At 40.3% G+C, this 13,394-nt stretch overlaps 1 protein-coding gene across 3 annotated transcripts in view; it reads left to right on the forward strand.

The window, feature by feature from the left end:
* The window catches only part of LOC137889560 (TOX high mobility group box family member 2-like), a 75,412-nt gene that overhangs the window by 15,474 nt on the left and 46,544 nt on the right, over positions 1-13,394 (forward strand). For 2 of the 3 annotated variants that reach the window (XM_068733472.1, XM_068733473.1), the window contains exon 2: positions 12,413-12,505. The exons of the other annotated variant lie outside the window; for it this stretch is intronic. In XM_068733472.1, coding sequence (XP_068589573.1) covers positions 12,413-12,505 — 93 coding nt within the window. The remainder of the gene's footprint in view (positions 1-12,412; positions 12,506-13,394) is intronic. 3 annotated transcript variants of the gene reach the window in all.

A 13,394-nucleotide genomic window follows, 5' to 3' on the forward strand; every position in this document is an offset into this window, starting at 1 on the left:
GCTTGTGGGTTTTATTCTTTTTTTATCAAATTTTTGACAGCATTCACTTTACACTTTTTTATTATCTTGTGAGGAAAAGCATTAACATAACAATTTGATTGTGGTTTTCAGATAACTGTCACTGTGGTGCTGTAAAAGCTTAATGCACATTTGCTGTTTGACTATTTAAAAGAAATGACACATAACTTAACTGCTGCAGTCACTGGGTTCAAAATGTCCCATACCACATATTTGACAACAAAGGTCATCGCAAATGGTGATTGGTGATATGACTGGTTGGCATTATGCGTCCTACATCTTTGCATCACTGTAACACCACATCTTGCATGTGACTGCTCCTCTTTGTTAAAACTGCTGAGGCAGCAATCTGGGGGTACAATTGGTTGTTTTTCCTGCTGTGCAAGGAAGCATTGGTATGTTTTTTACCTTCATTGTCACCCTACATGATAATAGAATGAATTAAATCATGACAATAGACAGTCAAGGAATAGATGGGTAAAATGGAGTTTTATGTATACAAACATTTCTGAGGCAGAGATGATGTTTGGTTTATTTAAACCTCATTGGGTGGAGCTAAGGAATCCCTCAGACCCGCTGAAGTAATGAAGCTTGTTGTTAACTGAAAAGGTTAAATCTTAGCTGTAGCTGCGAGCTTATCTGACTGACTGCCGAGCTTGTAAAGTCAAATGTCACGTATTTGATAAATAAGATTTCCTACTTTGTTTCAGTTTTATGAGTTACATACAGTTACAACAGTAGCTTGATTGCACTTTTACATTGATAGTTTACTACTTGAACATGCTACATAGAAATGCCAGTATGACTAAACCTAAAACCATTTCCAGTTAATGAACTATTATAACAAATGGTCATTTTTGCAGTTAATTTTGCAGCTGTGCAACTTTTTATGTCTGCTATTTTCACCCACAATAGCATCATCTTTTTGTCAGAGACATTTGGCTGCATGTCTCCCAGGCTGTAATCTGTCACAACTTCCCCTATTTGTTTGCAGCAGTGTCTTTCAATTAAACAGCAGGGTCAGTTTCTTCAGAGATTTTGTTTTCAAGTGACTCCCCAGAGAGGGAGCAGAGGAAATGGCTGAACACATCAGACACATTCGTCTTCTCTGCTTAGTTACCTTGCAGGGGGAAGATGGTGATACCCATTTCCTCCGTCTAATGTGTTAGCCTTACACCATATACCCAGTGTCAACATGCAGCTTCTTGACAGTCATTTTTCATTTGGAGCAAATAGCTAGGCTGAATAAGCCAGGGCATTGCACTGTTTTTGCTTTTTCCCATTTTTTCATCCGCTGGTTGTTGTTTTAAATGTGGTAAACTTCTATAATGTTTAAGGTTAAAAGTGCACTAGTCAGAGATTATTACTTAATAGCTTTGGTTGGTTGTTGATTGAGAATAAAAAGCCAATTATCATAATAGGATATGTGACATAATGACATAATTAAATGAGTGTGACAGACACACAATAGGCCTGCTCTGTCATCGCCTTAGCCCAGCTCGCTTATTAGAATTAATCTGGCCTAATTAAAAATGCAAATGGCTCAAAGTAATCGACGGAGTTTACATGTTTTTTTTTATAACATTTAGCTGATTTAATTACATGGAAAATGAAATGGTGGGGTGTGCGATTGAATTATTATATATTTTTTTTTGGTGTTCACCTTCCTGTCAGTTGCCTCAGAGAAATGAATATTCTCTCTTGCCAGGAAGAGAAGGTAATGAGATTAGTGCTCTCCTTCTCTCTGTTTCTCTCTCCATCTCTGCCTTTCAGAGGCTGATGGTTTGGTTCATTGAACCAAAAAGAGCTGTTTTATTGTTATCACTGAAAACATTTTATCTGTATTGTGTGGGCTGAGAGCTTCCCAAAATTGAAAGAGTTTCCTCCTACAATGTATGATTTTAAAAGACCACTATATGATTTATAGCAGGAAAAAAAAACATACTGTGATTCATCCTGGTGTTGTTTTTCATACTCAAACAGCCATGTACAGGAAGGATCAGAGGTCTTAACAGACAGATTTAATTATCTAAAGTGTAATGACATGCTGCTGTATAGCCTGCAGCAAATCCTCAATGTACACAACATGGGTTGACATTTATCACTTTAACTGCAGAAAGGTGTTTCTCCCTTGACAGAAATGTTGTCACATTAAAAGGTACCGAATATTTGTCTGTAAATTTCTGCAAAATTAAATAAACAAAACATGATAAAATGTTTATGTGCTAGATGATGCAAGCTTAAGATCATAATAAAAAACAAATGTCTCTTAAATCACTCATCTCTTTTTCTACAGCCATTCAGTATATCACACACAATGACCTGTTTGAGTGAGCCCAGCCAGTTCCTGTTTTCAGCCTTCATGCCATCAAAGGTTTCAGACTATATTCAGACTGTGTGCACCTTGTACTGCAAGCTCGTTAAAAGTGCAGATTGATAGTTTTACTTACTTGAACCATGCTTGGTTTTTTGCACCTTTCAGCCGTGGTCGTAAAATCTTGCTAGCATGCGGTGGACATCCTGTGGGGGAGGAAATTGATTTTGCTTGGTTTGTTTGTTCTAGAGCCGACATGCATTGTTTAGTTGTTGTTTTTTTACATTTCTGACTTATCTTTTTATTGGTGTATTAAAATTTGTAATGGCTGTGATGACTTTACAGCTGTTTCAAAATAGTTTTATGTGAGCCTGTATTTCCCAATCATAAAAGGTCTACAATGTGCAAGAGAAGTCATTTGGAAGTGACAGAACCTTTTTAAATTTGATTCACGTGAATGGGCCAGATGTTGTGTTTTGATTTCGATGCGCTGTTTCAATGCCTCCGTTACACCATTTCCCGCCCACCTAACTTTACATCATCATCAGCAGTGCAGTTATTCAATGTGTAATACAGATATGTCAACGTCAAGCTACAAAGGGTAGGGTTTTTATTTAAAGACCATTTATTTTGCAGCAGGAAAAAGACTTACCGACACAAAACTTTGTGTTGACAGAACAGGATCAATTCCAACTGTGTGTCCGTACATCAGCTCAATGTGTTGAAATGGAAAGAATGCTATCGATCTGTGTGCATTAGTGCTCTACAGTAACATAAGCAATGAGTGGCAGAACAAAAGAGGCACTGTGTGTCATGCTGGAGGAGAGGTGAAGTACAACGAGGACAGTTAACTTCATGCAGTCTTTTGGCATTTCATTGTTTATCATTTTAAGTCCCAACTTATATTTGTCTTTCATAAAAGTATTTTACATTCTTATACATCTGGAACAGATTTTAGATAGTTTGAAATATATAGGCCTATGCCTAATGTGCTGTTTTGCCCTGCAGGAAAATAATTTATTGACGTATATTGTGTTAAAGTGCTGCAAAAAATATGATACGGCTTGACTTTAAAAAGCTAAGAAGGCCATTAAAGCCTGCTGTAATGGAGGTCAGGCAAGACAGTTACATCCTAGAAGTCAAGTTGTCCATTTGTATCTCCATGAGCTGCCCTCACTTACAACTGGATCGTCATATGAGGCTGGAAAGCATACATCCTGCCCTGATATTCCTCCACTTCCAACCCATACTTTCCCTCAAGGGACAAAACACAATTACTCCATTGTGCCACACAGTACAGTATGTCACATTCTGCACATTTCAGTTAGAGAAAAGACGCAGTGTTGTGTCGGGGAATATGGCATCACGATGAATATGCTCTAGAGGAGGGGGGGGGGGGTTTACTGTCAGGGCACAAATTGAATGAACTTTAGCGCGGTGATTGGATTAGTGTAAAGTAAACAAAGGGTTATTTCTGTAAATATCCTAATCCCAGGGGCCTGGATTAAAGCCGAACAAACAGAAGAAAATGAACAAAGAAAAGTTTCCAATTGGCCCGATATTTCCTCTTCAGTATGTCAATGTGTCTAACATACTATGTAGGGGAATTACAAGGTGTAAAAAGAAAAAATTATGTCAAGGCCACGCTACCTTAGATATGGAGACAAACATCTTTGACCACATCTGAGAGAGACAGTTACAGTGTCAGGGCCTTTCAGTAACTGCACTGTTCAACCATACACACTGATGACAGGAAGCATCGTGGTGACAAGGAAAACCCTGAGATGACACACGGAGGGGTGAAAATGGGCGTTTTGACACGAGAGTCAGCAAGTAAGAGGGAGGAGAAGAATCAAAAACAAGGGGAACATTGGTGGACAGTGTCTTGTGAAAGTACTTTCTTTGGCAGGCCCAAGATAGGAAACTTCACTCTTAATGTTCCCAAGTTGTTTAGATTAATCTCATTTTTGCTTGTTGGTTTTCTGAGAAGACGATAGCGGCAGAAGAAAAATAAATCGTTTTTTTAATAACAAAGAAACAGTCTTTACAGTCTGCACCTCCTACACCTTCACAGTTAGAAAAGCTGCCCACTTTAACCCATTACCACCTTAAATGTGTTACACATCTCACTTCTCACAGTGCCGGTAATATTCCCTCTCAATGCTGACCCAGGAAAACCCCACATTTGTTGTTGGTGTGAAGGGTGATCACAGCTTGTCTAAACCAGTCACTCAATGCTGGTTAAGATCATGCTGTGGCTTCTTGTGTCAAACACTATCATAGGCTTCCTCCAGCAGATGGCTATAGGAGTGGATACTAGACATGACTTCCTGAACCCAAAGATGCTTTGACATGACCGTGAAGTATAAGCCACATGCAGTTCTCATAAGGTCACCAAACTGCAGCTTCGGATATGTTGAATGTATACTAATAACATTACAACAAACACTATTACTATGACATGGAAACACATCATTTCATATAATGTCCAACAGTGGATCCCAAACTAGGGGACCATAGACTGTATATAAGAGGTAAATGTAGTCACCGTGACCCATTGGTTTGTGGATTGCTGTTCTGAAGCCTCAAGTTTGATCTTTTGGATACAATTAACTGTCATGAACTGAAAACACACTTTCAAAGAGTTAAAGTTATGAGACGAAACACAGACAACTCCCTGACTAGACAACGCCGTGGTAGTGACCTGTCAATCACAAGGTAGCCACGGCCTAAAGAATACCCTGTTCTATCGTCTATTTTACTCTAAATGGGACCATCATTTATTAAATGAACATCATGCTGTATTGAAGAAGACTTTAAACTAGCAATTAAGATCATAAACTCCTACAATGTTTACTGAGATAATAAATCAAGTGAGAAGTAGAGTCATTTTCTCAAAGACTTCTATACGATCAGACTTCTTTTTGCAACCAGAGGAGTTGCCCCCTGGCCATTAGAAAGAATGTAAGTTTAAGACACTTCCCTATTGCCTTCACTTGTCAGAACCGGAGATTGCCGTCTGGTGGAGACCCATCCAGTGGATCTTAAGATGTATTTGATGGGTCAGAAAGTGATTAATGGAACAGGAACATAAAAAAGAACATTGTTCAGTTAGAGACGAAGATACATTTTCTGACTTTTGCTCTTTTTTCTCGCAAATTAAAGGATTGGTTGACATTTTTTTCATGTGTATCTTAACATTCAGGCACCCATATGAACATTGTTAGTAGCTTATTGTGTATTGAACTCCTGGTTTTGTGTGAACAGAGACAACTCAGTATGTACCCATCTGGTACAAATAGTTAAATAACTCCTATTCAGTATCCTGTGTCATGCACCAGGTTTATGTCTGACACATGCTTAAACGGCAGTCAAGCCAGCCTTTTCTAACCAGACCACAATGCCAACGGTCAAGCTGTAACACCCAGTTAGAGTCTGCTTTTGGCCCTTGAGGAATGAAAAACGATGTGTCCTCAACGCCTGCCCCTCCTCTGCATATCTGCTCATTCATCTGGGCCGCTCATTAAAGGGTAATTACCTGTAATTAGTGAATCATGTCGCTTTAATGAAGATGTTGAAAGCTGTTGGAGCCAGAAGGGTTGGCCTTAATTCTGAGTGATGTTCAAGATTAGCGGCAGACAGGAATTCAATAAACACAGACAGATTAATGAAATATTAGCATTTTGCGGGTGCCATAGGTGGCTTGTATATTCTTTATATTTCACATTAATTTTCAATTTTATTGCCATCAACACCTGGCTCTGGAGGGCAAGTATCAGAGCAGGCTAATGGGCGCGATGATGATGAAGCTGTGTGTGTTTAAGTAAGTCTGTGGTGCTTTCGCGGGCAAGTGTAATGCTCTAATGTGTGCTGTGCTGAGTTTGTGTGTGTGTGTGTGTGTGTGTGTGTGTTCCCTGGCGGCGTGGTGAGTGTTTAATCTGGCCCGGTGGCGTGCCGTTGGCCCGGCTAATCACAGTGTGTCTGTAGGAGTGCGCTGAGCCAGGGGAGCACGCCGTCGCTAACAGCGCCTGACAGACTCATTAGAGAGACCTGGCACTGAGCTTGCAAGGCACACACACACACACACACACACACACACACACGCACACGAAGAGAAAGATACACACTCAAACACTTTGAAACACACACAGTGGGAAATGCACTCAGGCTCAACTGTGCAGACATTGGGATAAATTCACACACTCACACACCTCCTTTTCTCTTTTTTTTGGACGTTCTTTCTCACGCACACACACTCATTCATATAATCATTCATAGATGAGTGTCTGCTGTTTTGCTCTCCCTTTCCCACACACGTACAAACACACACACGCTCAGTGCTCCACGTGTGAGAACAAGGCAGGTGGTGACCCCTCGCAGTCGCAGCCCAAACACAGACAAGAGCCGAGAGAGCATCTGGGAAAAAGAGGAGGGAGGGAGGATGGAGGGTGGGAGAAAACGAGAGGAGGCAAAGAAGAGGAGTGGAGAGAAGGAAAAGCATCTGACTCAGCAACGTTTTCTGCCATTCAAATGGTGTGTTTAGACAGGCATGTGACATTTTCAGAGGCTAATTATCTGCAGTCAGGAGATCACCTCCGCCCAGTTGAGAACCTTAAGAGTGTAAAAAACAGTACGTTCGCAATGTATCAAATGTAGACTGTATTTACAGCTACTGTAAAGTGTGACAAGGGCGAGAAAACGCTTTTCTTATTTTGTCAAAGCGTGATAATTAAAGTGAAAAACAATACATTTTTCAGGATCAGGTAGATGACATTTAGCAAAGTTCGACAAACTATTCTGACAAATTACTTAAGGCTTGCTTGCGTTGCTCTCACAGCGAGGTTAATTGCAGCTCAGCTGCGGCAGTGCCAAGTGGAAACATTAGGTTCGGCTGAATAACAGGTGAATGCAAAGCAGGTCAATACGTAATCAAGTATGGGCCTGCCAGCTGTTCACTCCCTCTGCTCTGCTCTTCCACCACACAATGGTGACACACACACACACACACCCACACACACACATCGTGTGTGCATCATGCTTTGCACACAAGAAATAACAGGGAGTTAAACATGTAAACAAGGAGACATCTACTGTTTTATATGTATTTCTCGTATTTAAATTCTATTCAGTGAAGAATGTATTTCTCTGTTCACACAAAACCAGTAGTTCAGTACACAATACACTACTAGCAATCACAGTAATATAGAAGTGTTAGCATGCCAGTTTTCTCAAACTTTTTGGTTTGTAAACCCTAAATATATAACAGTGTCTGCCTGACAGGCTGCATATGTGTATGAATATATAAACAGAGTAAAGTAAATGATGATGCATTAAATACATTACTGATATACAGTACCAACTGAGAACACTTGAATCATAAGGAAGGAGTTGTTTTATATTTTTCTTATTGTCAACAAATCCCCATGAAAAGCCCAAACCCAACAATGACTTTATCTGACTAAAAAGTATTGTCTCTAGCCTAAGCCTGATATAGCTCATTCCGTTGTACCCTCTATTATGACTCACCACCACACCAAATAGTAATGGCAACCCTGAATAAATACATGCGTTTACTACTTTCAAGTAAACTGTTGCATATGTACACATCCAGAAGACAACAAGACAACGTTAACATTAATTTTAAGTTGTGACCATGGCAAATGTAAATCCAACAATCCCTCTTCTTTCAGCTCTGTGTTGCTCTCACAGATAGGGAAGTTGGAACACAATGTTGGTTTTGCTCTTTTCATTGAAATACATCAGACTTATCCTCTAATACTATAACACTTGAAAACAAAACACTTACATGAATAAAGAAAAAACAAGAAGATCCTACTCACTCTCTCTCTCTCTCTCTCTCTCTCTTCTCTCTCTCTCTCTCTCTCTCTCTCTCTCTCTCTCTCTCTCTCTCTCTCTCTCTCTCAATTTCAAACACTAGCCTAAATCTAGCCTAGCAGCTGTAACTGGATCAAGTTTAGCTGACAACCTTGTTTCACCTAAAAGCCAAATCAAACTGCCTTTAATTGTCTTTACCACTGCACCATGTAACAGGCCAAATCTCCCCCTTCTCTCTCTCTCTCTCTCTCTCTCTCTCTCTCTCTCTCTCTCTCTCTCTCTCTCTCTCTCTCTCTCTGTCTCTTCAGAGTACAATAGCTGTTTTTCTCTCTTCTCTCCCCCATTCTCTCTCTCACTCTTCTCCAGCACAAGGCTATGACATTGAGGGAATGTGATGTGATGTATTGTAGTGAATAATGTATTCTGTGAGGATTGTACAGCGTGCGTAGAGCAGATGGCAGCAGGTTGATCTCAATGTGTGTGTGTGTGTGTGTGTGTGTGTGTGTGTGTGTGTTTTATGATGACAGTGTGTGTATTTGTGTGACGTGCGTATGAGTGTGTGTGTGTGTGTGTGTGTGTGTGTGTGTGTGTGTGAGTGTGTGTGTGTGTGCTTACCCAGAATGGGGGAGGGGACACAGGAGAAGATGGGAGGGGGGAGGGAGGGAGAGTGGGGGTTGGTGTGTACGTGTGTGAGCCTTCTTTGTGAGATAAAACATGCAAATGGTGGATTATTTTAATGCAGTTTTTTCTAGAGCCCTGAGCTTTAATCCCTAAAGCAGTTGACATGAAAATAGTATATGTTTTCTTTCAAATTCTCTCCCTCCCTCCCTGTTTTTTTATTCCCTGATAGGAATTTACAACCACCAGCTGTCTAGGAACGGGATCCTTTGCGCTTAAATTTCTCTCTGGTGTAGTTACAGCCAAAGACTGATGATTACAGCCGGATAGCATGGAATTGACAAATGCTATTCAGGCCTGAACTGCTCTGTTACGCAGTGGAAGATCATGGTTGGGAAATTTTTCTGATTGAATGGTGATAACAGTGTCGATCGTAGAAATAGAGCCAAATGCTCAATTTGTTTCTTTGAGTGGACTGCAGATATGAATTATGCGCAGTTATAAACACTTGCACATGTGCAAGCACGCTGGTTGTAAAAAAATCCAAAATGAGGAACAGAATCCCAGAACTTCAGCACTTGTATTACATTGCACATTGTGTCTGTACATATCTATAGTTTATCTACAGCTTATAATGTGTCGAAACAATACAGAATGTCTCAATCATCATCTCAACTAACCAGCTTTTTGTTATGCGTTCACATGTGAAAGATCTTATTTCAAGTGTGAAATGTCAAAAGAAAAACTCTACTGGTGAAATTGTTGACGAAATAAAAAGATTGTCTGGGTATGGGTTCTTGCTTTTGGAAGGGATGAATAAGAGCATAATAAGCAGTGGAAAAGCACACAAGCACATAGATACACACACTTTTCCCCAGTATGAAGATGTCCCCTATAGATGAAGCTAACAGATGGCAAAATCTATTTACACTCACTTAGGTTATGCGTTTGAATACTGAAGGTTATTCTATAGTTTCCTCCACTTAACAGATACTTTGTTCTGAAATATAAACTGTAGGCGACTGCAGGGTTGCACTCATACTGTTTGTGTTTGATGGCTTAATCATTTGCACACCTATACCACACTTATATTGTGTAACTTTATATACTATTACTTCTTATGCCCATCCTTTTCCTACCTGTTGGGAGCTGGAGATGTGAAGCCCCACTCTGTGCTCTCAGGCTGCCTCGGGCCCCTGAAGGCTCATCAGCGATGTGGCAGCAACAAGATATTCAAGATGGCAAGTTGGGCTACAAAGTGCAAAACCTGGTGGATGCCTGGCACCTGGCCTGCATTACTGTTATGTTTCTGAGGCAAGACACCACAACAACAGCACACATCCTTTATTGAGTCCTCCCACACCACAGATGCAAAAACAGAAGGAAAGACCGGAACCTCGTTATTGCTTATTATATGAAAACTTTTGATCAATTAATCATTACAAGAGTTGCTGTGCATGTGAGGATTTTCTTGAAGTATCAAGGCTGAAACAGAGCGTACGAAACAGTACGGAGAGGAAAGCTTGTACATTCTTGTCTCTTTCATATTGGGGACAGTGAGCATAATTGAGTAAATGTATTTAAGTATTTGAGCGAGCTGATTCAGCCTCTCTGGGATGGTTGATATTGTACTTAGGAAGAATATTGCCCTAGGCAATTCATTAGTCGTAAATAATTGAGAGGTTCGGATAGTGCTAAGGTGAAACGCCTGTTATTATTTTATGGAGTTTGTGTTCTAAGGGCTCTTCAGTTTAAGAATATTAAAAATGCACAAGCTTTCCCACAAATTACTCACTGGAAAGATTCACAATGGGCACTAATGACTAATCGTCCATCTTCCATTGTTTTCAAGCTCTTTAAAAGTGCTTTGCTGCACCATTATCAATTCTATTTCTACTTTTGGTAATGTTCTCTTATGTGATGAAGGGTGATATTTTATCCTCATGGTTTTTACATGTTTTATTTGTTTTATGTCAGACAATTAAGGCGCATCAGCTATTGCAGTAGGATGCCCATTTTATTTAAAATAAATTAAATATCTCCAACTTATTGAAAGCTTGTAGCTCAGATGCTCAAGGCGGGGAGTCAAGATTGTGATGGAGCTCTTAACCAGGTGGGTAGTAGGCCAGTATGGAGCTATATGAATAAGGGCTTATATTATAATAAATTAAACGCCAGCAGTCCTCAGTGTTGAATGCACCTGCATTTGTTTATTCAACCTCAGATAGGCTCATGCAAATGTCATTTCTTAACATTTACTTGAACTCAACTAAGTTTTTATCTACTAAAAGGTTTAGTAACGCGTTCCTTTGAACCCCAATGTTGTTTTACTTCTCTGTGACTTTAATTTACTTCTGTGTATGCTTCAACTCAGATGAAAATTGTCACCTTTACTCGTTGGTTTTCCGGTGATGAAACGTAAAGGCCACTGAGGTTTTATTTAACATCTTGCACACCCACACACTACCACGTGACAACCAAGAACTGGGGGTGCATCTGAGGGTCTGATTGGTTGTTCACAGCACTGCATACCATATAATAGCATTATATGTTTAGCTCGGTCTGTGGTCTAGGTGCAAGAGTTGTTTGTTCTTTACAGGTCAACTGTTGTGTATAGTTGCCTAGTGTTTCATAAGATGCTGACACTTGCGGTTGGACTGTTTTTTTTATTTAATTTGTTTTAGCCGTCCTAACAGTGTGACTTGAGGGTGACAGTGTTAGATGGTCCATCCATCTGACTCCATTTGTCCAAAGTGAAATGTTGAATGTATTGACATTTGTGACAAACATTCTTGGTCCCCAGAGGATGAATCCTAATAATGTTGGTTATTCCCTCACTTATCATCAGTGCCACCAGCAGGTCAAAAGTTACATTTCAGTTGTAACCTAATGGGGAAATTTCAGCCAGATGAAGTGTTCACAGGATGAATCCATTTCATTTGGATAACAACTTGGCATAGCCCACTTTTAAACCCACACATTTTTTCAACCATTCAACAATTTTGTTGCAAATGCTTTTGTTGCTCATTTTCTAATGACCATTTGAGCCTCATTGGGCCACTTGTGTGGCTTAAGTTCACTTTGTTATGCGCTTTTGATAATATGAGCGGATGTTTGCAGGATTGGATTCCCAATTATTAATGTACATGCGGTGTAAATCCAGTCGTTGTTTCATGATACTCCGAAAGTCTCCAGATCCTTGGCTCAGCGCCAGCATTCAGCCCCACTGTTTTGTAGGGGGTTTGTGTATATGCTCGTCAGTGTGTGCAAGAGAGTAGGGAGGTGGGCATGGGGAGGAGGCGTGTTCGGGGTGGAGGGGTTGTCAGCTCATTAACCTCCATTCTTCCCCTTGCATGGCGCTGCGTAGAGTCACAGTGTAGGTCTCATGTCATTTCTCCTCCCCCTGTACGCGTGTGCTGGGCATGTTGGGCAGAGCAGAGCAACTGGAGAAAGGGAAAAGGAGGGAAAGCTTCACCAGGGAAGGGGGTGGGGGGTCTTGACATGTTCCTTTACAAATGCCCTGCTTGTATCTTGCAAACTAAAGCCCCGCCGTCTCGTTTCCTTCCCCACTTTTGTCTTCTCTGTCTCTTCTCTTTCTCTCCCTGCCGTCTCTCTCCCTAACCACAGGCCCGGTACACTGTGGGTGAACGAGGGGTTAGGCTCCACACTGCCCACCCTCCAGGCATCAATCCAGCTAGGAAAAGACTGTCCACTGCTGTGGTGAGATACAGTAGCCAAGCCCCCAATTTCTGAAACCTCTTCTGTTTGTCAGCCAATTGATTTGGAAAGGTCTACTTCAAGCCACTGACCTGGGCCCGGTGGTATTTTGGAGGCTCCAAACTGAGGATATCTAGAGTTGTGATGAAATTGCTCTTCATGTAGAGACTTATTTACTGAAACACATGAAAATCCCTATAAGAACACATGCATGCTGTCCATGTTTTCCACATACATGAGTGAATACATTAAAAAACCTCATTATTTTATACTCTCCACTACACAATGCAAATATTGCATATATATTTGCATTCACAAACAAGCCCACTTACTGGAATTGACAGATGATGTCAGTAATTATGTTTCTTAATTGCAGCCACATAAGTGTGAAAACCCGCAAAGGTGCAAAATACGCCCCTGTAGTTGTTAAAGTCACAGTTGGGTGTGTGCCTCCATAGAAACAAATTAAATCTGAAGCTGAAAGCACCATTGACATCTTTAGAATTAATCTTTACCAGCTTTTTATTTAATGATTAATACATGACTGTAATACAGAATTGAATTATTTCACTGAGAAGTTTAAAGTATAGTGCCAAAAAATGAACACATGGCAGACTTCCTGAAGATCTACCAGAATCATATGTTGCAAAGTTACTTCCTGTGCATTTCAAATCTTTTGTTAAAGCCACACTGATAGTCTGTTGGACTGTCTGATATTGTTGGTAATAATATAGCTCACTTCCCTGTTTAGTGAACTGTAAAACTGTAAAGCGTGTTTATATTAATGCATGTATTACAGGTTCTATAATTATTTGGTGTTTGAAAGTGAACATACCACAACCTGATTGTCAGTAACAGTACAATTACAAAACTTCCTTCCCACCTTCTATAA

Source organism: Cebidichthys violaceus, unplaced genomic scaffold, assembly GCF_023349555.1.
Source record: "Cebidichthys violaceus isolate CVI_PGR_0920_01 unplaced genomic scaffold, fCebVio1.0.p SCAF_6, whole genome shotgun sequence".
Classification (NCBI taxonomy): Eukaryota; Metazoa; Chordata; class Actinopteri; order Perciformes; family Stichaeidae; genus Cebidichthys; species Cebidichthys violaceus.